Source organism: Plutella xylostella, chromosome 15, assembly GCF_932276165.1.
Source record: "Plutella xylostella chromosome 15, ilPluXylo3.1, whole genome shotgun sequence".
NCBI lineage: Eukaryota > Metazoa > Arthropoda > Insecta > Lepidoptera > Plutellidae > Plutella > Plutella xylostella.
Genome location: NC_063995.1, coordinates 10,783,994 through 10,810,657, shown reverse-complemented (window position 1 = coordinate 10,810,657; position 26,664 = coordinate 10,783,994). Strand labels below are relative to the sequence as shown.

The 26,664-nt window shown below is 36.1% G+C and overlaps 1 protein-coding gene across 1 annotated transcript in view; it reads right to left on the bottom strand.

The window, feature by feature from the left end:
- Nucleotides 1-4,201: 4,201 nt before the first annotated feature.
- The window catches only part of LOC105392147 (neuroligin-4, Y-linked), a 65,197-nt gene continuing 42,734 nt past the window's right edge, over nucleotides 4,202-26,664 (bottom strand). The window contains exons 2-11 of the mRNA XM_048626101.1: nucleotides 22,559-23,076; nucleotides 21,151-21,368; nucleotides 14,440-14,592; nucleotides 12,395-12,595; nucleotides 11,241-11,739; nucleotides 11,030-11,120; nucleotides 10,187-10,360; nucleotides 8,463-8,614; nucleotides 6,341-6,459; nucleotides 4,202-6,092 (exon numbers count right to left, since the gene is read on the bottom strand). Of these exons, the coding sequence (XP_048482058.1) occupies nucleotides 5,086-6,092; nucleotides 6,341-6,459; nucleotides 8,463-8,614; nucleotides 10,187-10,360; nucleotides 11,030-11,120; nucleotides 11,241-11,739; nucleotides 12,395-12,595; nucleotides 14,440-14,592; nucleotides 21,151-21,368; nucleotides 22,559-22,929 (2,985 nt within the window). The 5' untranslated portion in view covers nucleotides 22,930-23,076 and the 3' untranslated portion in view covers nucleotides 4,202-5,085. The remainder of the gene's footprint in view (nucleotides 6,093-6,340; nucleotides 6,460-8,462; nucleotides 8,615-10,186; nucleotides 10,361-11,029; nucleotides 11,121-11,240; nucleotides 11,740-12,394; nucleotides 12,596-14,439; nucleotides 14,593-21,150; nucleotides 21,369-22,558; nucleotides 23,077-26,664) is intronic.

Sequence of the window (26,664 nt, the reverse complement as noted above, 5' to 3'; positions counted from 1 at the left end):
ATTTCATTATCATCACATAAAATACAAATGATCCTGCAAATTCCACAGGAAGTCATTTTAAGGCAAAGGTGAAATTGCGGGCCCAGCTACCGTTAACATAATCATTAACTTGTGATACTCGGACATTAAAAAATAATAAAAATAAAACTGAAACTTATTACCTACTGATTTAGGTATTTTTTATTACAAAGTGTTTATTTGTTCGTAATAATTGTGTTGTGTTTCTAAACTTCAGTAATGTTGCTAAACCATGCCGTTTTTACTATGCATCTAATGTTTGCTCCGAGTCGAGTCGAAAAAGCGCACACATGTAACTAATGCCACAGCCATAAACGTTATTTATTTAGCAAACAACAATATTAACTTGTAACATTCACATAAATGCTACTTTATTAACAGCATAAAGTAAAATGTCTATTTCGTTTTTTACGACCCAGTTTAAAGTCTGCTGCCGCAATTTCTTACTTTATACTCAATTCTCGAGTAAGATTTACTTGGAAATTTTGCCTGATTTCGCGAACGTTTTTAATGGATACCTATTAAATTATACTTTCATAAATCCATGCGGATTGATAAAATATTGATTCATTTTAAATTCTTTATGGACAGTTTTTTTAAACAGGGTGGAAATATATAAATGATCCTAGGTATAAAACGTATATTTCAATAATCTATAACTGAAATAGTTCGATAATCAAGCTAGCTTTTGCAAGAGCAATGAAAAAGTTCCACTTACAAAATGTTCTCACCAAAAGACTCCAATTTTTAAAACATTATAATAATATTTAGAACACTTAAAAAATATATTTACGTTTTAGTTGATAATATTATAATGCGCTGTTAATAAATATGTATAGTAACTTCAGTATTGCAGGCGGCGTTACTAAGATAGTCCCGTTTAGGAGTAATTTGATGCTATTGTATCTGGAACCTAGTCCACCAACCCGCACTAGGCCAGCGTGGTGGACTAGGCCTAAACCGTTCCTTCATTGGAAGGAGACCCGTGCCCCAGCAGTGGAGACGTGATGAGTCGATGATGAGTGTACATTGGTCATTGATGGAACACCACTCAGTCCATCGCAGGACGCCGCAGTGTTGCAGGTTCACGGAACACAGCTCTCTCTGCAGAGATTTATCATCGATAACTGGCGTATGTACACTTTAATCTTGATAATGTGTAGAGTCCCCGAGACTGAATTTCAATTCATTCATGATAGTGATCTATCTAGCTTTGCCTGACTTTAAAATACACTCAGGAGCAAATAAAAATGTATAAGCTTTATTGGATGTCTTTACAACCATTAATTTAAATTTCAATAATCTACCTACGAATAATTATTTAAGCCTTTCTGTTTGTGTGTGAATATTTGTTAAAGTTTATGTACTTTAGTTATAATTATTTCGCAAAAGCAATCCCTTTAAAATTTCCACATCAAATAAATGTAAACGGATTAAAATTGGATTTAAATTTATTTTAAATATTCGCAGAATCAGTTATTCAAAGATGTTAAAAAACCATTCCACTATAACTACTTCGCTAATATATACGTGTATATGTATGTGTCTAGAGAACATAGCACTTCACGCTAGATACATTCCAAGTAGCGGAACGGCTCCTCTTCTACCTCGTTTTCTCCACTAGTTGGCTAGGGTTGTCACTTGAGAAACTATAGATATATTAGTCGTCAAAATTTATGTGTTCTTTTAAAAATTATTTAATATTATACTTACCACGGCTTGCACTCATTCCTGCGATTTTTTTGTGGTATTTTCATTTCCTCACATGTAGGTTGCTATTAAAACTGGTTCGTCGCTTCTGAATGCGAGTCGTGCGAGCGGCCAAATACCTGAGCCGTGGATTGTAATTGTAATATGTGTGTTGGGTGGTTAGGCGAATTACCGTATAAGTAATAATATAGGATACAATAATCTACCTAACTGTACTTGTACTACGTAAATTCATGTATAAACTTAAGATATACTTAAATTAATTTCAATTACAGATTCAAGTGTCAAGACAAACCTATCTGGTTTAATGGCACTTTTATATAGCTAATCAATAAATGTATTTTATTATAAATAAATAAATAAATAAATAAATAAAATATCTTTATCAATTCGTGTTTTAAAATTCATTTCATAAAAGATGTACCTACCTACTTATCAACTGCGTCAGAGCGTTAGTAAATTCGTCCTATAAACTATCGCACACTTGTAAACTATATTCAACTCTACCAGTATTTACGTTTTGATCATATTATTATTGTACTGTTAAAATAAGTAACCGGATTTTATCTAAAAAAAATTGCTGGTTCCGATTAAAAAAAATGAACTTAGTATGTTCATGTTCATACATTATTAAATCCTATAGAAATTCGGTGGGCGATAGCAAACTAATGGTAATATGATGATGTGATCATGCAACAATGAAAAGATAACCAGAAACGTTCCTTACAGAATAGGCTACAATAACATAGTAATTGGCAGCCCTAAGAACCTCTCCAGTTCTCACAAGAGCATCTTATAATTTGGGTCAGCAGATAGAGCATAGCGAAAGTTTCGGCCGCGCAAAAATGTAATTTGATGGCCACATTTGAATCGCTAAGAGGGCTTAGGGTAAGACTTCGCGCCATACTTGTAGTTTGTATGCGAAATATAGCTTTATTTAAGGAATAGTTTCAGAAGTTTCCTTACGTTTTTTATTCTAAATGATAGTTAGTTAGGTTTTACTACTTGTATAGCTGGAGTGAACAAAAGCAGATCTCGAGTGAGTCGAGTGACGTATCACTATTGGCGCTAATCTGACTGACTGACTAATCAACACGGTGACACCCTAGTCTCGCTCTGGCGACAAGGCCTAGTCTCTCCCTTACTTACCTTGGTTTGTCACCAACACGATAAAAAGAGGTTTGAGGTTATTAATTACTACTGTAGAAAAACGCATATTTCATTATTGTACAGACTTACCTAGAACGAAACAGAAGCTTCTTTAGTATTGTGATATAAATTATTATTATTCTATTAAATATGGAGCTTTCTGGAGAATGAGCACCCTAATCCCTTTCATTTTGATGAACATGTTTCCTTTAAGGATATAAAAGCTTGAATACAAAAGCGTAACGCTTAAAGCTCTGAAGCACTTGCAAAAAGATATAGCGATAAGTTTATCACGTGTCTCTTATGAAAGCTTGCATTTTGCATCTTTTCATTCCTTTACTTACGGAGCTTTAAAGAGCTTTTCATGGTCCGGTCAAGCTTCACGTTCAGATGCAAAGCTCGCATTATAAGGTATGTAATGTCACGTATACTTACATTGATGTTGTGAATATATCGCACCTTTAGTAGAAAATACGTAACTAAAAAAACCGACTTGATGGGAAAACGCGAAAAACACTCATTTGCCTCTGGTGTGTAACTTTTATAATTCATGTTTATGAAATTGGGTATCGCATGTACTTAGATAGACAGCCATTTTGTTGAGCAGTGAGTGTTAAGAAGTCGGTTTAGCTCAAAAAGTCAAAATCCCAAAATTTTGAGTAGAGTCAATATTGTACTAAAGTTGTGATATAATAATAATAATAATATAATATGTGGGGACATCTCACACACGGCCATCCGACCCCAAGCTAGGCAGAGCCTGTGTTATGGGTATCGGACAGCTGATATGTCTACACAAATACATAGATAGATACATATTAAATATAAATATCAACATCCAAGACCCGAGAACAAATATCTGTCTTTAAACAAATATCTGCCCCAGCCGGGAATCGAACCCAGGACCTTCCGCATAGCAGTCAGGGCCACTAACCACTACGCTATTCGACCGTCAATGACCGACCTATATGTTCGGTGGAGATTTGCTTAGTTTAGAGCTATATGCTACTACATTCGTGAAACGCTTTCGTTGGCGAGTATACCGCTTGGCTCATTTACGTAATGGCTGAAACTCTGGGGTTTTCGACCAAACTTTCATGAATGAAGCACTTACTAGAGAGTCAAGGAATCTCGAAATGGTTTTAGAATAAGAATCATTTAAAAAACAATTGATAGAATTATTATTATCACAGGACTAGAAGATTTATTATCAACGAAAAATTGCATACAACATATAATAGCATGCGTAGGAATATATTTAATATATCTTAATCATAAGGAATGGCTGTAGACACAAAAGAAAATGAAACTACTTTGTATTATGTCTTAATTTTTATTTTCATACTCGTCATAAGATTTCGTAGTAACGGTTAGATAACTTGTTATTTTTATAAAGTTTCAACATAGTTTCGATAATAATACACAGTTGTTTATATGCAAATATTACAATTTATACACAAAATATAAACGTTAAATTAATACAAACAGTGATAATATATTAATGTACATTGAAGTTTAGATAAATTTTGGACTTTAAAATTAATAGTTCAAAGTAATGAAATGTAGGTATCACAATTTTTACAATGAAATTTACATATGGAAATTAGAAGATAGTTTTTGTTATGTTTAAATAATTAATTTAACGAAAGACCTAATACTATAATACAGTCTTTAAGATTCTAAAATATGTACAGTTTTCGTAGTAGTTTGTTACATTGTCAATTATTAAGAATAGATTTTATGATCGATGAAATTGGCTTTTAATATCATTTAGTTATTGTAACGTGAAATCACTATAAATTTCATTTAGTTATTGTAACGTAAAATCACTTTAAATTCAATGGAAATTTTCAGGAAAATTATCAGCCGATTATTAGCTATTTCAGTAAATAAACGCAAAATGGCAATCACTTCATCGCGCCCGCCCATAGTATTTAAACTTCATCATTTATTCAAATTTGAAATTACTCAAATATGTACACAGTAATTATCGCTAGACCAATTTACATATGCCAATTAGGCAGCCATAGCGTAGCCGTAGCATAGTCACTTCCCTAATAACGTACAGTTTCACGTAAAATTTCGTATTTACATTTGCGATATTTACAATTATATTTGTCACTTGTGCACTTCCACTTGGTCCTTACACGTGGCGTCCCGCGGAGTCACATCAGCACATTACACATAATTGTAAATATCCTCCATGTCTCATACGTTCATCTCTGACATGGCAGCCTGCGGGAGGCGCGGCTTCTGGAAGTGGGAGGGGGGCGAGGCAGGGGGGGGCAGCGCCGAGCCGTTCCCAGGTGTCTGCGCCTGTCCCGTCTGGGCCTGCACATCTGGCAGGTTCGCCGAGCTGCTTAGAAACGTCGCATTTTTCGGCAACGTCATGCAGTTGGACGAGTTACATAACTGGTTGTTTTGCTGGTACGCGAAGCCAACTTTTCTTGGCAGCGTTGTGCATTGCCCGCCACGGTTCGATGGCGGGCTGGCCTTCTGCGCCAGGTTGGACATTTGTATCCCAGTGTGGCACACATTCGGGCAGTTGGTATTCGTGAAATGGGGTACTCTGTTCATGGATATAATTGCGTTCTTGTCCTGATGATCGATGTCTACGATGGTGCTGGAGCTTTGCGAGTGACCTATAAAGTAGTGCGGATGTTTCGACGACACGCTATCGAACGTGGAGTTGTGGCTGCGCTTCTGCTGCTGCTGGAGCGCTTTCACTTGCAATCTCGTTTTGTCTCTCTGGTAGTAGACTCCGGCGAATATCAGAACGTTCAGTATAAGCAGTGAACATCCTATAGCTATAGTTACACTGAGAGCTGTGGAGTAAGCAGTGTAGCCGGCGGCTTCAAGATTAGCGGCGTCCTGTGATTGGTTGCTGGCTTGAAGGGGCGTGACGGCGGCGCCAGGTTTGGCTGAGATGACGCTGATGCAGGTAGTCACATACGTGTCAGTAGTGGTCGGGAGGTCGAGCGTGACGTTGTAGACAGGCTTGCGGTACACGTCGAGCGTTGGGTCGAAGTAGTTGGCTCGGGTCAGCGGGTCGGGGCGGACCAGCCCGTCGTATAGCCCCGGGTCGTTGTGGTTGCGGAACAGGTTGTGCTTGGCCACCACGTCCTTCATCCCGGCGCGGTGGATCTCCGGAATGAGTCTCAGCCACACGGACAGCTGGTGAGCCCGGTAGTGGTTCTTCATGCGAGGTTTCATACCTGCGTCAAAAACACGGGTTACATTCTCGCCGGCTAATCGAAAGTAAAGGCTGGTTTTAATAAAAAGGGTCGGAAATTCCAGGCTCTTTCGCCTCTGGCGTAAGTTTCGTAATTTGAAGCTCTCGCAGAGGAAAATGTGGATATTTTGGCAAAATTACGCCGCTGTTCTGGAACGTTAAGTTTAACTGGTCAGTGTTATTGCAAGCGTTATTTTCGAAACGTTGGAATATTAAGTTAGAATTTCTTACCGATTTCGAGGTACTTTTGGTGGAGCGTGTCGTACTCGTCCCATACTATGCTCTTGTATCGGTTCCGCTCGCGGGATATCGGCAGCACCGACTCTTGTCTATGGGCTTCGTTCGGGTTTCTATTGAAGAAACAAATAAACCATAAATATCATAATACGTTTTTTTTCTAACACTGAATACTGTCTCAAAATTACACTATAATTTATGTAAGTAACTAATTCAAATCTGACAAATTTATATTTATTTCAAAATTCTTTCTCTCTACTAAAAAATGTAAACTACAAGTATACGAACTAGCGACCTAAAAAACCAACAGTAATTAAAACGCTTAATCCTAACAACTTTAGCAAAAATCCCATAACAATTCCTTGCTCCAGGCATATTTATTCAAAGATATTTTTCTCCGCAACTACACCTCAAAACTCAATTTCCTCGAGATAAATTGCGCGCGGTGTAACAATTAAAGCCGGCTAAGCGCGGGTGAAGTAAGATTTATGAATAGTCGTTAATCTAAAACAAACAGTATAAAATTTACCAAGGTTCAGCAAGCACGAAAAGAAACCATTTTTGTATATGTAGATATTATTTTAAAATGATTTGTGATATATTTTATTTACAGCTTTCTTCCGGTCTAGTTTATTGTGCATGAAATTCATTGAGTTAAGCGAAGGTATGCGACTGCTACAGTTGGGTTCTGCAGAATGGTAAAATAATATCAGTAAAATTTCTAAAACGAGCGATATCCAGGCACGCTATTCATGTTGACTAAACGTTTCCAAAGCGGCTTCGTACATCTACGATCTAGAGTTTTGTTTTTCGTTGGGACAATAGTGTCTCAAGCAGAAATAAATTAATAATACGCTGCTGATTTATTAAGAAAATGGCGATCCTGTGGTTAGCCCTTAAGCTTTCTACCTAACTATGTAATTCTGTAAGTAAAAATTAAGCTAACATCTGAATTTCATCAATGTCAATTTACTGTACCTAGATACAAATAAATGAAGAAGTCAGACATTGAAATTCAAAAGCTAAAAAGTATGCATACTTTTTTTACGTAAATAATTACAATGTAGTTAATATTATAACCAAGTTACACGTGTTCTGCTTATAAACATTAAAACTTACTTCACTACGTTAAATTTCTAACAAAATTATCCAACAACGCAACAGCAGTATAATAGAAATCGTATTTCATATCGTGTCATGAACTTTTCTTATAAAGCGCACTGAATATGCTTCAAAGTTGAATATTTCGTTTCATGCGATACACGAGTAACATTTTCAGGTTATGAAATGAATTTTTAAACTGGAAATGAATAATGATTCAAAGGATTTCAAATGGAATCCAAGTTAGAAAATATTACGAAGGTCGCCGCAAGCACTGTAGCGAAATAATGTAGTCTATGTTTTTTCATTATAAGTAGAAAAAGCAAACAATTTATTTAGTTACTGGAAATTTTGTTCAAAGAATTGTTTTAGCAAATTTTTAATCGTAAAATTACGTTTAAAGTTAGACAGTCAAATACCTTTGCTGGTTGAATTCATAATGAGTACATAGTATAGTGAACAATAAAGATTTATGACCCTTCCCCAGCGCATACAGTTTTATCTTAATAAATCCTCATAGGTGGCAAATAATATGTGAATCAAAAAATATTTGATGAATACATTCAAACAATCTATATTGATTAAGTATCTTTCAGTTCCCCTCTCTCACTATCACCCATCAGTAAGTCTTAATACAGACACATAAATTTTTACTGAATATTTATAAACAGACCAATAATTAAATTTATTCCTTGAACATCTGCCTGCGTGCAATAAAAAATACCTGCCCGAATGCTGGCCAAAATATTATCTGACTTATCATTATCAACAATAAAAAAATAATGTAGTTTTCATTGATCGAAGTGCAATATTCGAATATTATTAAAAACATAATAGGTTATTAATTACATAAATATTACATAACATAGACGCCCACTACTTACTTCTTATTGAAATCAAACATAAAACATGGATGCCTCAACGCCAAAATAAATTAAAGAAAATAGATATCTAAAACATAGTACTCCCAACATAGGTGATAAAACATTACACATTAGATACTCGACTAACTTACCCAGTCTTCACAAAATTGGCCACATACAGTATGAAGGCCTCGGACAGTGCCACCTCGGATTTGGTGTAGTTCTTTGGGAAGTGTCCAAGACCGTCCACTAGCGGGGCTCCGAACAAATACGGTAACTCCTCCCCGTGTACCGAGCCCATCCGCTGAAACAACAAGATACAGTCAGTATGCTTCGTGGCGACAGCATTGTAAATAACGTAGTTCATTGCTGCGTCGTGAAGTTGTGTTGTACGGTAGGTGGGGAAAAACGCGGTCAATGTATTGGGGTTGTGCGATCGTATTTTTTGTGCTGCATTTTCTCTACTTCATAAATAGTTTTGGAGCATATCCACTTTCAGAATTAATTTTCCAGCAAGAAAATATACCAGAATTTAACTGAATCGGTTCCGTAGAAAGTTAGATGTTTTTATTGCTGGCAACATTCAATCCCTGAATTTAATCCGATCCGAATTCCTCAAAAAGGATTAAACAATGGTTGCATACGACGAATTTACTATCAATTTTGAGTTCCCAACCTCGGCTATTCTCCTAATCGCACTAACAAGCCCGCTGATATATTCCGCGGAGCTACAAAGTCATCAGTTCCAACAGCCCTACATTTGCACATTAAAGTTGAGAGGATTTAACATATTGAGTCCCGACGAGGATTCTTTGTCCTCCAGTCGGAGAGAGACAGTAAGAAGATTAGACAGAGACAGACATTGAACCGTGTTTCTTTTATGAACGTCTTCAGTTTCGGGATATTCCTATTATTTCAGAAAAAGTTTATAAAACAAAAATATTCGCACTAAAAAAAAACACAAAAAGATATTGCACGAAGTCGTGAACGTATACCAATATTTTTTTTGAAATAAGCAGTGTTTGTGTAAAAAAATCTGAAAAAATAACAATAGATTCGCCTAGCCTTTCAACCTCTCGTACCCAATGGGGCTTTGGTACTTCAGAAAGTATGTTGTTGATATAATAACCCTGTTTACTTGGGTCTTCCTGATTGATTGAAGAAGGATACGACCCTAGGGACCGGGGCCGAGTGAAGATATTGTCGAGATGAAGGTTCGTTGTGATACGTCGATGACGGGGATTAAAGTGTCAGTCAGTATTAGTAATTTGAAGGACTATACTGTCAAAATACGACACCAATATACATAGTTAAAGTCACGTTAAAGTCGACCTTTGTTTGAAGTTTCTTCGTGCAACTAGGCGTTAGCATGAAGAAACTTCTTTAACTATATTGGTGTCGTATTTTGACAGTATAGAGATAGAAAGTGACTTTAGGTCCACTTAATTAATATTATGCGTTATTATGCGTTATTGAAACTGGATCAAAACTCACAAGCGGAATGAACGGAATTTATTTAAAAATTATAGGTATTAATTACAGAGGTCGGTATGTAAGTTACAAAAATCTACAGAAAAACAAACACAGCTACGCTGAGTTTTACCTTTTTAGACCACTTCAACTGCTCACTTTCCACGAGAATGTTTACTAATTCACATGCAATGCAAAAATTTCAACTCTTTATGTAAGATAAAAAGTTGAAATTCGTATATCACATCATAACGTCATTTGTAACCTCTTTTAAAGTCAAGAAAAGCTCTATTTTTTCGGGGTTAAAGTATTTATGTATAGCTGTATTGAATTCCTACCTTGCTTTTATGTAATTTTTCAGTTAAACAAATAAAACTTTCAACTATACAAAACTACTCACACTAACCTGCGGATAATCCCCATCCTTGGTCTGATAATCAAACACATAGAAGAAAGTCTTGGGTCCAGAGTCGGGGGAACTCTTGGCCACGCTCAGGAAGTCTCCAGTCTGTACTAGGGGAGCCACGTACTGCGCGTCTGAGATCGCTAGGACCGCCGCATCGCGCGTGTTGATTGGGTGCTGGGGGTTTGTAGTTTCATTAGTAAGGGTAGAGGGGTTAAATTTGAGGGTAGGTTGTGGTGTGAAAGATAGTAAGTATTAGATCAATACATACCTACGTAATAGAATATAATGTAAAAACTTGTTTTTTTTTATGCAAACCTTCATTAATTTGGTGTTTTGTACAGTATTAACAAAAGTATTATAAAGCTACCTAATGTTCAGTAATAAAGAGCAAATTAGAAGAGTCATGAGTAAACACGTAAACACGTTTTATTGAAATCTTGTTTATTTGACAAATATCTAACTTAAATATTCAAAACTCGGATGCTCTAGTTTCTTTGAGTTTAGAGTCGTATCAAAGAGTTTGAATGAGCTGACATTCATTCAAATCTCATTTAGTTTTCTATTGAATTCGAATTTGTATTTATTTACTCGAAAGTTCTTCAATAGAATTCAGGGGACCCAGTCTCAAGAGTGTTGATAAACCTTTTTTTACTTGAGTAGTTGCGTAATCGAATTAGGTCAAAAATATATTTTTAAAATACGTAGGTATATTTATGTATGAGTAAAGGATTTTATATTAAAATTAACTTTTAACTACCATTATGCTGTAGGAGAAAAGTTATGATTGTATTACTTACTTTATATATTATAAGGAATCAAAAATATAATGAATTCATTTCTTACCTGAACAGTACGTTCCCAATCCGTGTACTCATTAACAATTGTAAAGAAAATCTCGCTCAAGTGATATGTGTAGGCGTTCCGCACGTACGTCCTACAACAAACAGACGGAAAAATATCAAACCAAATCAAGTATCTCGACTTGTCGCAACACTCCAACATCTCGACCTTCCGAAACTCGACAAACACCAATTCATTGAATAAACAGTCTCACCTTATTATCCTGTCCCTGCGTTCGCCCTCGAAGCCGTTCTGTATATCCTGCGCGGAGAATTTCCACAACGCTTCACTAGTGACGACGCCGAAAAGAAGATCGTATTTATTCTGCCCGCCTCGGATTCCGAAAATCCTCTCGCCACTCCTCTTATCCGCCTTGACGTTGGTGACGCCTGATACGCTGGTGAACCCCTGCAGATCATTTGGTATGAAGTACGTTAATAGCTCTTTAGCGTAGTCTGTTTTGACGACCACGCCGTCCACTGACGGGCCGAAAGCGGTGAGGTAGCTGGGTGTGGCTATGTCGGCGCTCATTAGTTCATCAAGTGGCACTTCTCTTAGACAATCGACGATCAACTCGTGATCTTTGATGAGGTCTTCGGGGATGGTGCAGTTGGACTGCTTAGCCAGTTGGACGGAGTAGCTGACGGGGTCCTCGACTAAAGCCCAGGAACTTAGAGCCGATCCCGAGAGCAGAATGGCCCGGTGGAACAGACCTGCAATTTGATAGTAACTTTAGCCATTTGATAGGGTTAGCGGCTTTGCGGCTGGTTTCCGTGTTGTTTGCGGATAAAAGGTAATGCTGTCTTGAGACTTCGGCGTATTAGAGGTAAGTAGGCGCGCTGTTTATTGGATTTTGCTTTTATCTTTTTTGCATATTCACGATAGGCGTCATTTTGTTATTATACTTTGCTTTCAGCGTGAAGAAAAATACAAAGTAAATAAACATGCACATATTTTGGGAATATGTTCTCAGAATTTTCGTTTGTATACGGATAGCAAGACGGCTACATTAAAATAAAGTCAGTAACAGTTTATAAGCAACTCTGGGGTATACATACAAACTATACAAATAACTTATTGGTGTAGGTATCTGATACATTATTCTAGTCCATCATATCCAGGTTACAGCGATGAATTACTACTAAAACAATGTTGTAAATTGGGCAAAATAAAAAAAATTCTACCATGAAATTAATTTATCTTATAGATAGATAGAATAAGTACTCTTTATTTGTACACCAAGAAATAATGAACAATTTTACATGACTACTTAATTTGGGTACAAAAGGCGGTCTTATCGCTTGTAGCGATCTCTTCTAGACAACCCTTAACTGGATGGACTAAAATAAATACAACTAATGTACGAACCTGGGACAACAGTAGGCGAGATGATGAGGAAGTTAATAGCAGCAGCACCAGAGCCGTGCCCCAGCATGGTGACGTTGCCCGGGTCCCCGCCGAACAGCGCGATGTTCTGTTGTACCCAGTGCAGCGCCGCTATCTGGTCCATGAGACCGTAGTTCGCCACGCGCGCCTTGAGGTGCGGGATTGGGTTGGCGTTGAGGAAGCCTGGAAGAAAGGGTTAGGTTTAATGGTATGAATTTGGGTGTGGTCGTTGATAGGGTTCAGTATAAGATAGGTAGGTATTGTTAAAAGTAAAGAGGCGGAGATCTTAAGCTTGGTTATAAATAAATAAATAATATATAAATATGTGGGGACGTCTCACACACGGCCATCCGACCCCAAGCTAGGCAGAGCCTGTGTTATGGGTATCGGACAGCTGATATATCTACACGAATACATAGGTAGATACATATTAAATATAAATATTAACACCCAAGACTCGAGTACAAATATGTGTCTTTTAACAAATATCTGCCCCAGCCTGGAATCGAACCCGGGACCTTCGGCATAGCAGTCAGGGCCACTAACCACTACGCCATTCGACCGTCTAATTATGATTAGTATCTTCTGTAATGCATGGTTCTTCCATCCTAATTAATAGTCATTTTGTGCATAGAGATGAATTATTATGTAATTGTATGTAAGTATAATTATAAAGTTATACCTACCTACGTATCTGTTTAGTATGCCTTTGTTATTAATTTAGTTCGCATTAATATTATACAGACATAAACTAATTCTATTATAATTATAACTTTTCCATCAAAACTATATTAGACCGAACATTCTGGAACGTGTTAGCTCACGTGCTAACCACTGAAACTACCGAACGCCGCGCGAACTCGCAAAATATCCAACCCGGAAAGTAATTCACTAAAATGCCGCCGTCCCACTTTAATTTTACCCATAAATCAGGGATTTAAAGTTGAAACTTCCCCGAACACGATACACGTTAAAGTTTTCCGCAAAAACTGGCACAAGAACTGTTTAATTAAGCAAAGTGAAACGTGACGAAGCGATAGGCGGAGAGCCTCGGGGTAGCGCGTCGTATAATTAGATTGCTAGGCGGAAGAAAAATGAACTGTTGGCCGCTGAGAGTGGAGAGTATGGCGAGACATCGCCGAGTGCGCTGCAACGAGGTAATGACAAATCGCACGAGTTCAGTTTGTTAGCAATGCCATTTGTAGCTTATTGTCCTTTTTTTCCTTTAATTTCTTTATCAAACTAGGCCGCTATAGGCCAACACAAAATTTGTCTTAGGTTTCGACCTTAAGTAAATGAATTGAATTAAGTACTTAAAGGGGTTGAGATTGATAGAATACTGTTATCCAATGAATACTATACTAATTACACTAAAACCACGTTATGAGAAAAGCAATAGACAGACCATAACTATTGAGTATTTAAAATTTCCTATAAATAGTTCTATATGTGTGTCTGTAAGCTTACCAGGGGTTCACATGAGTGAATCACCAATCTTACACCACGTAACAGTTAATAACCACAACATAGTACAAGCAACATCTGAATAAGGAAGTCTTAAATTCACTCCTTATTGCGAGTGTACAATGTGCATTGTAAGAAACTGCAGGTTTGTTATCTTAACGAGGCGTTGCGAGGGAACGGCTGCGGCGACCGCACGGCAAGAGTTGTGTGTAGTGAAAATGTGGTGGAGGTTTTCTGTACCTACAGGCACTATTTTAAGGTTTTAGAATGAGAGTATTCTTCATTGTTGGTAATATATCTACCTACTGCTTTCATGACATTACATCTTTATTCACGTATAAAAACGATAGTTACATTGCCAAGGCAGACCGCAGATCCCAAACTGCACGCGACACAACTTGTTTCTATGTATATCTATAATTAACTCAATGACACAGTAACTCAGCGACTCACCCAGCACGCCGAGCCGGTAGTTGATGGCCACCAGCACAAGCCCCGCGTAGCTCGCCCACACACTACCGTCCTACCCAGTAACTCAATGACTCAATAACTCAGTGACTCACCCAGCACGCCGAGTCTGTAGTTGATGGCCACCAAAACTAGCCCGGCATAGCTCGCTAGCACAGCGCCGTCGTACACGTTGCCGGAGCTCCACTCGAATGACTCGCCGTGGATGAATACCACGACGGGGTACTTCGCTTGGAGTGTTGGGCCCACTGTACAAGAGAAGGTAAGGTTAGTTCAGTGTTTTTCAAGGGAAAATTACAATAAATACACTCACGAGCAATGAAGAAGACCCCGCTAACATGTCGCACCAAATTACACAAACTAATTATTTTATATAAAATATTTACGTGTGCTGTTAAATGTCTGTAGTAATTTGGTGCCATTGTCCAGTGACAGTGAACTTTTTCATGGTTCGTGAGTGTAAAGGGTATATTCAGGTCTGTACAAAATACCTATGAAATTTTATGTACCTACACCTGAAAAACTAATCATGATTTTACTAGATCATTCCTTTACAAATAGAAACTTCAACTCGTAATTTTGGCCAGCATTTAGTTTTCTATTACCGAGGCATTAAATAGAGATTATTTCTGAACGAAAACGTTTTCTAAAAGCCTAAAAAGTCTCAAACTAAATAGAGAATTCGTCCAAATACGCAGGTTTTTCAAATAAGGGTCAAGTTGGGAAGGTGTGAGACTGGCGGCTAAACCTTTGGTCAGATAAAATCAATATTGGAATTCATTGGATATTACCACGTTCAGCCGTTTCACTTATTGCCTTTTACCGTTACCGTTACAGTTCTATTTACAAAATAAAATCGCTTCACTAGAGTTAACCTGCAAAGGAAAATGGTTAACTTGGTCATTAACATTAACATAAAGTTAATTTTTTACTACTACTAGTAGTCGTATTCTACGAGATATGATCACGAATACAAGGAGTAGATGGAGTTTAGAGTTTTTGGATGCAAAATTGACATCGCTTTCAAGGATTACCTATCTGACACATTAAAAGTTAAACCCTGTCAAAATCGTATGAAAGTAACTAGGTACCAGTCATCGGTAGATAGAGTTATTGAAAGTGGCAATTACTGCTAGTTTCAATAACTGTATCTATCGATAGCTGACAGTTAATTTCATATTATTTTGACACATTTAGTTACTACCTGTCAAAATTGTATGAAAGTAACAGACGAAATAATAATAATAATAATAATTTATTTCAAAAAACAGTTTACAATTTTTCCTTATGACTAAGTTACGCTAGTTATATGACAGCAAAAACTTACAGGTTTATCTGTTGCTGAACTAGGTCAAATAACCGGTAATTCAGCATACAGCGCCCCCTTAGAATAGTGGTATAAAAATATATCTAGCTTCTAATAAAAGTATTTTTCTTATCTCGTTTGAGTAATTTTAACAATAACAGTAGTGGTATTTCTTATAAAAATAGTAAAATTATTATTTTAGTGGGTGAGTAAAAGTGTCCTCTCTGTGAGTGGTGTGAAAAAGTGTATGGGTGTGTGTGTGAGAGGGTGTGTTGTGCATAAATAATGTATATGTGGTTACTTATGTAGGTATAACAAGTAGCTCCTCCGTTTCCTCATAATTTAGATTTTGTAGCCAAGTTATTACTTCTTTTTTTGCATCTTACTAAATCTAAGGAATAAATATGTATTATTTTATTTACTTTATTATATATATATGGACCTAAAAAGCCAAAGAATCTTTGCGCAAAGGAAGTTAAGCATCTTTGTGTTTGCTTACAGACCATATAATTTCTTCTGTTAGCTAATATGGTTTCGTCAAAGATTAGACTACTATGTTGTTTAGTTAGGATACGAACAAGAAATAGCTGCCGTACGGTAAGCACCTCACATGATTTGTACAGTTCATTTGTTGGAAAATAATATGGTCGAAAGGTGCAAACCTTTAGTACAGCCCTTTGTGCTACCTCAAGGCTTTTCAGTGTAGTTTTAGGTGCACCTCCCCATGATAAAATACAGTATACTATAATGGATTGGCAAATTGCCAAATATATTTGCTTAAGTACTTTAGGTTCTACTATATGTCTAACGTGTTTAAAAAAGTATATTAACTTACGGGTTTTGCTACATACTGCATCAATTTGCTGTTTGAAACTTAGATTCGAGTCTATGATGATCCCTAAATATTTTATAGTGTGAACACGTTGTAGTGTCTGACAAGTGCAATCTGCGTGGTTGAAGCATTCGTGTGAGACTAGTTTATAGTTGTTACCAATATTAACGTTGCGGATACCAAAAGCTATGTATTTAGTTTTATCTTGATTTAAGGTCAGTATGTTTGAACGTAACCACTGCCTTACCCTATTATATCCCATCTGTGCCATATTAAAGACCTCATTCCACGATTTAGCAGAGAATAGCATAGCAGTATCATCTGCGTAAGATACTATTTTACCTTGGAAGTTTTCAAGACAGAGAAGGTCATTTATATAAATGAGAAATAGGGTAGGTCCTAAAATACTTCCTTGCGGAACTCCGTGTGTCACTATACGATCATCACTAATGTGGGAGCCAATTCGCACATGTTGGTATGGATCAGTCAAGTAATCTGTGAGGAGATCCAGTTGGGTGCCTCTTATACCGATTGCTTCAAGTTTCTTTATGAGTAGTGGGACAGAGACCGTATCAAAGGCCTTAGCCAAATCGAGAAAAATCGTTAGACATTTGTGTGCTTTATCCAGTTTTTTAGTTAAGTAACCTGTAAGTGTATGAACAGCGTCGTCCGTGGATTTGCCACGGCGAAAACCGAATTGATCGTCAGAGATAATTTTGTTTGCTTCTAGGTATTGAGTAAGTCTATTGTTTATTATTTTTTCAAGAATCTTAGAAATCGAGGGTAGGATGGATATAGGCCTGTAATTATTGATACGATCTCTGTCCCCACCCTTGTGAATGGGGTGAACTTCGGATTTTTTTAAAACTGCAGGGAACTTCCCAATCTCAAGACAGCTATTAAATATATAAGTAAGGGGCGGTACAAGAAAGTCTTTATGTTTCTTTAATAAGTTGTTAGAAATCTTGTCAAATCCAACTGAGCATTCGTTTTTTAGATTTAATATTAAGCGTTCGACTTCTGCTTCATCTGTTTTTATTAAGACAAATGAGTTACATTGTCTGGGAGCAAGTCTATTTATGTCAGCAGGCAAGGCGTTCATCCCACCTGTCAATTGAGTAGAACATTCCGCCAGTTTTTTTCCAACATTAATAAAGTAATCATTTATTTCATTAACTGATACTTGCGGGTCACTTGCTAATGATAGAAGTTCATTTGGGAATACTTTTGTTTTTTTTTGTGTTTGTGATATTTTTAATAGCTTCCCACAACTTTTTACTGTCTTTTCCAGCTTTTTCAATCAATTGTTTTTCATATGTTAGTTTTGTTTTCTTTAGTATTTTACAACAAAAGTTTCTGTAGCGTGTGTAGGTAGTTTTTAATATCATGCTATCTGGTGTCGCCTTACATTGTTTGTGTAAACTATCCCTATTTCTTATGCAGCGCAGAAGACCCGGTGTTATCCAAGGCTTGATTATCTTTTTGCGACGTGGTAGTGCTACTGTCTCACTGTTTCTACAGATAAGCTCTGAAACCGTATTTGTTAGATAGGCCATGGATACATTTGGATCACTGGAGGTATAAACAGGGGAGAGATCTATTTCCGCTATGTCCAGTGACAATTTTTTTTCATTTATTTTATTATATGTTGATGAGGCAAAAGTTCTTGTTTGTTTCTGTTTAAGACAAAAAAGGACTGATTTATGATCTGTGAGGCTAGTTTCTGGGACAAGTGTTAATGACTCAGACTTTGATTTTAGCAGAACATGATCAAGACATGTTCCACTAGCCTCTCTGGTGATAAATGTATGTGCCGGAAGAAGGCCATGAAATGCCATAAGTGTTAAATATTTTTCACTTGCGGTATCAATTTTTCCAGCATTGATAGCTATATTAATATCTCCGATAAGACATATATTTTTGTAGGATGTTAAACTGTGTAGGATTTGGTCAATCGACAGCAAAAACGGGTCTAGGTTCTTATAGGATGGTGAGCGGTATAGTGCAATTATAGCTGTTTCATTACTGCCTATTTTAATTAAGATACAATTACTATCCTTACATTCTGGTTCTTCTACATTAAATTTTAATCCCTCCTTAATATATACTACTACTCCATCATTTTGGATTCGATTTAAATACTACCTACTACGAAATATCTTGTAATAAAAACGCCATAAATACATACATGAGTACATTTTTTATTATATATTTAAATAATGGACTTTACAACTACAAAAAACCACAAATGACTGAAAAAGAATTTTCTACGAAATTCAGACAAACAAAATTCCAATAGAAAACTCGTCTGCAAAACTTTGCCAAGTCATACAAGAAACAGCATTGAAAACTCGAAGCGCCCGCCCTTATGAAATTGTGTCCTTATTGAATTGAATATGAAAATATTAGGACCCAATTGCAAATATTGGCAAATTGATTAAATTTGGGTTTTTTTATTTACTTGCTACATAAGTATGTAGGTATATTTAAATGAATGAGGCCGAGGATAGTGTCTCAGCCATTTAAAGACTACCTGGATAACTGAACTTTTATTGGCTCTTTACAAACATAGTGAAGATGTAAACTGCCTTCCTAAGCTTGGTCCATTTCCCACCACTCTGGTCCAATGCGGGTTGGTGGGTTCACATATCTAGATGTGCTAGATCTAGATATGCAGGTTTCCTCAAGATGTTTTCCTTCAATGTAAGGGCGATGGTATACATTGTACTTAAGTTAAAAGAACTCATTGGTACATAGCAGCGCCGGGATTCGAACCCACATCTCTGGAGTGATGTTCTTTTTACACAAATTAATTACGTACTTAGATAATTTAGATTTTTTATAAATTATATTATAATTGAACTGAAAGTACCTACGTATCAAATTATTTGAATGGTTACGAACAATTCGGACAATATTCGTACGTTTGGTACTTGAGTGTAATGCATTTCGACTTTAACAAAGAGCTTTTTATCCGCAATAATTAATTAAACAGAACAAAGGGTAAAGGTATTAATGCGCTTTTGAGAGAAAAGTCCCGGGATTTTATTTAAAAATAGGAATATATTATAAAATTTTCCACCGATTATAAATAAGAGCCACTTTAGTAAATTGTAAACGAAAATTGACAGATTGTTTTAAATAAGAGAACAGTTGCATTTCTATTTATAGAATATATGATATTATAAATTAAAACATCAACTTGGTTCGTTAGCAAAACTATGACGTGTTTTGAATTTTACTTAAACTAAGTAACACAGTACAGTGTTCAAGTGATAGTTTCACAAAGTCTCCTTGTACATCAATACCATGACTATTAATATACTGAAGATAGAGAAGGAATGAAAATTGAAGTTGCTTAAATAAGGCTTCCTTTTCTAGGTCACGGTTTCAAACTACTATTCCATTTTGAAACACTGTGAAATGTAAAATGTATTCTGCGGTTCAAATTTACGTATGTAAATCTGACATAACACTGATATCAGTGAACAACTTGTAAAATTACTTGGAATATACACCAGCTCACTTTGTTCAATATAGGACTCTAACCTTCGCGGGATAGACGATATATTGGCGTGATATATGTGAGGCTTTCGTTACAATATATTTCCAACGTTTGCCAAGTATAAGTGGCTTCGTAGATTCGAATTTGTAGGTACATTCCCAAATGGACTAGAAGTTTTATTTCGGTTAATTTAGGTCACAATTACAAGATTAACGTGAGACTTACCAATTCATTTACATTTAAAAAAACACCAGATTTCATCTTAAAAAAAACATTCAGATCTAAATCTGAAAGAAAGCAGAAGTGTCAGTTGTACCCATTGAGTATGACCCGAGTCCGCGTTGTTCTATGGTTGTACCTTTATCGATAATGAACAGAAAGTTTATATTGTGTTGAATCTTTGTAATACTTTTTTACAAGCACATAAATCATCATCATCATCACTATCCATCATGTCCTCATGGCACGGGTCACTTTCTAATGAAGGAAGGGTTTAGACCTAGTCGGTATTGTGAAATGAAGCATTGTTACGTTACTTTCATCGTTAGCTTCAACGACATCTTGATATTAGAGGCACATTGATAAAGGAAGAACCCGAATAAGCATCATTATTATTGAACTGGTGAACCGTATAGTAAAAATAAATATCAGGCAGCTTGTTAGGTAAACAAGAGTGAATTTAAAATGCCTCAACAAAGTTTTGTAGCTCCCGTATTGTTTAGAAAGCGTGGAAAAACGTGGAATAATTCATTGGAAGGATGTTTGGTAAGCCGACCGTATATTTGAAACGTTAATAGAAACACTGCAGTGACTCCGTAAAACAGTTCTTTTATGAGAATTATAGCAGCTGCCCTTAGAATAAATGTAGATTGTATTCAATTTAAAATTATTCATAAAAATCCGAACGTCACGAACTTAGATTAACGATATACGAACAAGATAGATGATGCGTCTCAAACAAAAAAAACTGTTCGCATTTTTTCAACCAACCAAAGTTCAACCTAATAACAACCATTGTCCTAATGAGTTACTAACCGGACTAATTCAAAGTAAAAGTGGAAGAAGGTGGGGTATTATTTGTCGAGATGATTCTTTAGCACTGACACTCCATCTAGTTTGTATTAAAATATTGTTGGTCACGAAAAATCTATCTACAAACATACCTTGCACAGGCGCATAGATGTTCATATACAAGCAGTCTTCACTCTGGTTCTTGAGCCGCGGCAGCAGTCGTCTCAGATACTCCAGCCTTCCCTTCGGCATTCGTTCTAAGGCCAAGGTTTCGTTGGAGATGTCTGGCAGGCGCTGCGGACAGACTGGCCCCATTTGGTCCACCGTCTTCAAGTCGTCCCACGGCGCTGGCGCTCTAGTAGGAGCGAACCTTAAGGAGGGAATGAAGGGTTAGAAAACAGAATTTATAGTTTCAAAATGTATATCTTGTTAGGTTAGGATAATGATGATGATCACGGTTGGCTTATTTATTGGATCTTAGATAATGAAAAAACGCATTCAGTTCGGTTCATCCATATTTGTGCCTCGTGGTGACATATACACACAGAGTTACACAACACGACTAAACACCTACTGTGCTACCACAAAAAACTTTGAACACTGTTTAACTAGTGTTTAAAACGAAATTTGACAGTTGTTGTAGGCTTTTGACAGCGGTAAACATCTGTTAAATACTATCTAAGTTTTTGTGGTAAGGCCCCTACAGTTTAATTCACACATGGCACAGTATTCTTCATTCGGGAGCAGAGCATACATTTATGACGTATCCGTTAAAAACGTACGTTCCACGTGTGAACCGACCGTTACAAACGAAAATCATTCTTAAACATGTAAATGCAAAAGTAAATTACAAAATGAATTATAATGCTTTTACAATTATAATTCGTGCCACGCAAAGGGAGGTATTTAAATTATTCAACGCATACGAATGTGCCGTAATTACCTTCGTCTGACACACAAAGGGAAAATTGCCTTTTACAATCAAAGGACACCGCTCTTACAAGGAAAATGGTACGGGTCAAGACTTCAACAATGTAAAGGCAAGTGATATAGACGTAGGCAGGTAGTTTACCCGTTGTTGGTATAAGCCAGGCCATGAGGAAGATAATCTATGGCGGTTTGTAAGTTTGTACTGAGCGTACAGAGCTTCAAGTTACTCTACGTGGAACATTAACCTTTCTAGGATTATTTCCCACGAAGATATAATCCTTACTTCCTTACTAATATTATAAATGTGAAAGTAACTGTGTCTGTCTGTCTGTCTGTCTGTTACTCTTTCACGCCAAAACTACTGAACGGATTGGAATGAAATTTGGTATACATACGGTCTAGACCCTGGGAAAAAAACATAGGCTACTTTTTATCCCGGAATTCCCACGGGAAAACTTTTTAAGGCGAAGCGAAGCGCGCGGGAACAGCTAGTATATTATAATGTTGATAGTCTATCGAAATTGAAAATATACTTTTTAGCACGGTGCTTATAATAATTATAAGCCGTACTATATTAAAAGCGTTATGGCGGTTGTTTTTTTTTAAACATAAGTAATACATATAACTTACCTATTTGATCCCGTTGGAGGAGTGGCGTAGGGCACGCCCAGGTACGCTTCAACTGGTTTCAAATATTTATGCTGATCCATCGGCATTATCACTCCCTGCAATTTTCCGTAACGAGTTCCTATTATTCTAGTTCTTAGCATAGAGTTTTTCCCACCACTATAACTATTAGCACTTATATTTTGAGTCATTAGTAACATTAGGAGCAACACTAGTTTTAATTTTTCTATCGCGTGTTTTCGAATTGTGAATTTTTTGAGTTCGATTTTCAAATGTTCTATCGTTTTTTCTGTTTGGCCATCGATGGCTGGCAGTATTATTTTGTACTGTTTTATTGAATTGCATAAATGTAGTGGCAGTCTTTCAGCAGCCATCTTTTGTAGGTATCACCTTTTTAGACCCATTTCTTTACGGCCTCTATAAATACTGATATTAGCATATACATTGCTATTGTATGCTGGTATTGGGGAGTATTATATGATATTGGCACATTTTGTTGACCCTAACGTCCATTGTTGTACCTGAAACAAAATGAGAGGTAAATTAAATTATTGAATGGATAGCAAATAGATAGAAATCACAAATCAATTAATTCCTCAGAAATCATGCTTAAATATTAGGTGTTTGTTGTATCAAAGTTAGTCGGGAAGCGATTCAGAACTAAAATTATTCGAAACACAATCTGGAAAGTTCCGCGGACCAGGTGATAAATCACAGCGACTACACAAACGAAAGTATCGGTCGGAAACTTGATATTGGCGCGACTTTCAATAACAGTTCGGAAATTCACGAAATGTGATTTATTTTGCGAACCTTTTCAATTGAGCAAGCGTTCGGGAGCCGTTAATTAGTTGAACTAAAATTCTGAACGATGCTCCGGTTATTGGGGGGAAAGTTTGCGTACACTAATCTAAAATCCAAATTGTGTTCGGAAATCCTTGCTGGCATCATCGAATTTATTTGGCGCGAATTCAATGAGGCCGTATCGCAAGGCCGAAGTTTGGAGACAGCACTTTAAATTTCACTGTTTTCTTTTGTGCCGCTGCCAAGTTGCGAAACCTAATTAACATTTTTGTCGGGACGAAATTTTTAAAAGTTCCCTGGGCGTATTGTGTAAGTAGGAGATAAAATATATCTATTTTTGTTCCTGATGAATTGAAAAGTGGGTACTTAATCGGTTTGTTGTTGTCGAGATGGAAATGTATTAAAATATTCATGCAGTTTTTTGTTCAAGCTTTAAATGGTGTTAATATTCAGTGAGATTTTTATTCAGGGTAATGAAAGCCGGATGAGGCAGCCTCGGCGCTCGTTAGCTTGAATTAATTATGACTACGATTTGTACCTTTTTCTGTTTAAAAGTATCCGTTACATTTATCACGAAAAGGTCAAACAGTGTTTAGTTAAGATGTTTTTTATAGTTTGAGAAGAATTAAGAAAGTTACTTACTCCCTTCGTCTAAATATTAGCACACTGGTGGTTATAATTTTAAAACAATTTAAACCATAGTTTAAATAATTAATATTCATAATTTAGTAAATTTTTTAATCTTAATAACTACTCCTGCATATAAGATGCATATAATTGTGAACTGATAAATGGTTTAAACATAAAATGTAATTTGAATTTTATTGACGCTGCCTGCGATTTGCGCACGCTCTCGGTTATTAAATTAATGTGAAAGTCGAGGAGATAAACATGGAATATTACAAAAAAGAGAAGTGCACCTCAGGAGTAATGCATTAGATCTATGATACATGATAGAAAACTGATATTGAGAGGTAGATTTAAGGTAAATTATACACTCACGGGCAATGAAAAGGTTCCACTGAGAAAAGTACCAAATTACCTACTTCTAAACGGAAAAGGCTAGCTTAATGCCGTCTTCTGCCACATTTAACAGAGCATAAGGATATGACCAACTAAAATGAGTAATATTTTGGTCCAATTTTAAATTAAACCTTTGAGAAAATTGGAGTTGTTTGTTGTCGGCATTTTGTGAGTGGAACTTTTTCATTGCCCGGAAGTGTACTATATAGTAAATAGGTACTTCCTAGTAAAAACAACAGCAAGTAACAGACGTAGGTTCTGTATCTCTATAATTTGGTAACTGTTCTTTTTCATAACACTTTATTGTAAATCATTATTGATAGGTATATCTAGGTCTGACCCTAAATTTCTGTTACATTTTACATCCGTTTAGCAGCTTTCAGGCTGCAATGTAAACTCAATCCTTTTTTGTTTATTAATTTCATAGTAGGTATTCAGTTTGAGTAATACTGTAATTTTAGGAAAATTTTATGTTTAGTTACTTACTTTTTTGTATCTGAATGTACTTTGAACAATTTACCAACATTTCTCCTTAATCTCTTATTCTTTAAACAAGCCGTTAACTTTAGGAAACACAATCTTTTTATAATATTCTCTTGCGAAGATTAAAGATATAAAACAGAATGTATAAATTAATCTTCTTCTTTGAATTTAAAATTTAATACCTAAACTTGGCGCTGTCTGATTTTATTTTCATAAAAAGTATCAATTTAACAAAGTTATATTTTTATAGACCTAGATGCTCTAGTTGGTGATAGTGGCGCCGATTTTAGTGCCGAGGGTCTTAGGTTCGAAACAAATCCTAGACAGATATTTGTTTCATCATCATCATCATCATCAGCCTATGTCAACCCACTGCAGGGTATAGGCCTCCTCCATGTTATGCCATTTACAGGCAGATATTTACTCTCAGGACTTGAATGTTCCATGTGTGTTTTTTTGTCGTGCGACTTTTAAAAACTGTTTTTGATGTTCCTACTTTCATAAATATACATTGCCTGTTTCACATATTGGTATCGTGCGTATCGGGCCATCGGACTTTCATTAATAATTCCCATGAAGTGGTCGCATTTGTGTGAAATAATATACAGGGTGTTGCAAAAAGTGTATACTAAGCCGAAACCTACATGTGCAGCATGATATATCTAAGCCTGAAACTGAAATCAGAATTTGAAAATTCGCGAAAAAAAATTAATTCATTTTCCATAGAAACTTTGTTGGTCCCGTGACTTTTTACTATGGGAAAATAATTTTTTTTCGCGAATTTCCAAATTCTGATTTCAGTTTCGGGCTTAGATATACCATGCTGCACATGTAGGTTTCGGCTTAGTATACCAAATTTGCAACACCCTGTAGTTACGCTTACTTTTATTGTCTACATTTCACATATTATGACACAATAAAATATCAGAAATGTATCAACATCATAATGATATGAAATCTAACGTTTGTTCCTATACGAGTTTTGTTTAATGTATGTACAATAATGTATCTTGCGATCCTGAATAAACAATTTACGTGTCAGTAACGAAATTGGTTTATGAAAATTTATGGCTTGGGCCATATTTAAGATAAACATTTATATTTTACGGCCTGTTTATGTTTAATCGGAACATTTTGTTGTAAAACGATACTATCTTGATATACCTTTGAACCATAAAATTCGTTTTTAGGGTTCCGTACATCAAAATGTAAAAACTTAGATGACTTTGACAGACGGACGTCGGTCTATCAAGAACCTTTATCGTGAGCAAATCAAATTAATCTAACCCTCAAATTCATAGAAGGTATTTTAAATTTACAATAAAGTAAAAATTTACATTGAAACACACGAGATTCCTTACGTCAGTCCAAAAGATGAAATTCGTATATCACAACGTCGATTTTAAAACTATTGTAAAGTGTGAAAAAGCTCTTTGAATTTGGGGGTAAGCATTAAAGCCATAAATATAATATAGGTAAAAATTATGACGTCATGAGGGCAATAGTAGAAGCGTGGCACACGCTTATCTCAATTCGTAGGCTCATTCAAAAGTGCATATTTTATGTCAGAAAACATCTCATAGCATTTTTAAGAACATAAAACGTTAGGTACATATTTTTACCCATTTGCGAAATTCTTATAATTAACCACACCACGCTATTTATAATTTAAAATTTCATAATGGTCTGTGAAATGGATGTGGCCATTAGAGGGAAAAATCATTAAAGCATTACGAGGCATTCAGATATAAAAGCTATTAACAGGGTGTGTTACACTTTAAATATTAAAACAAGATGGC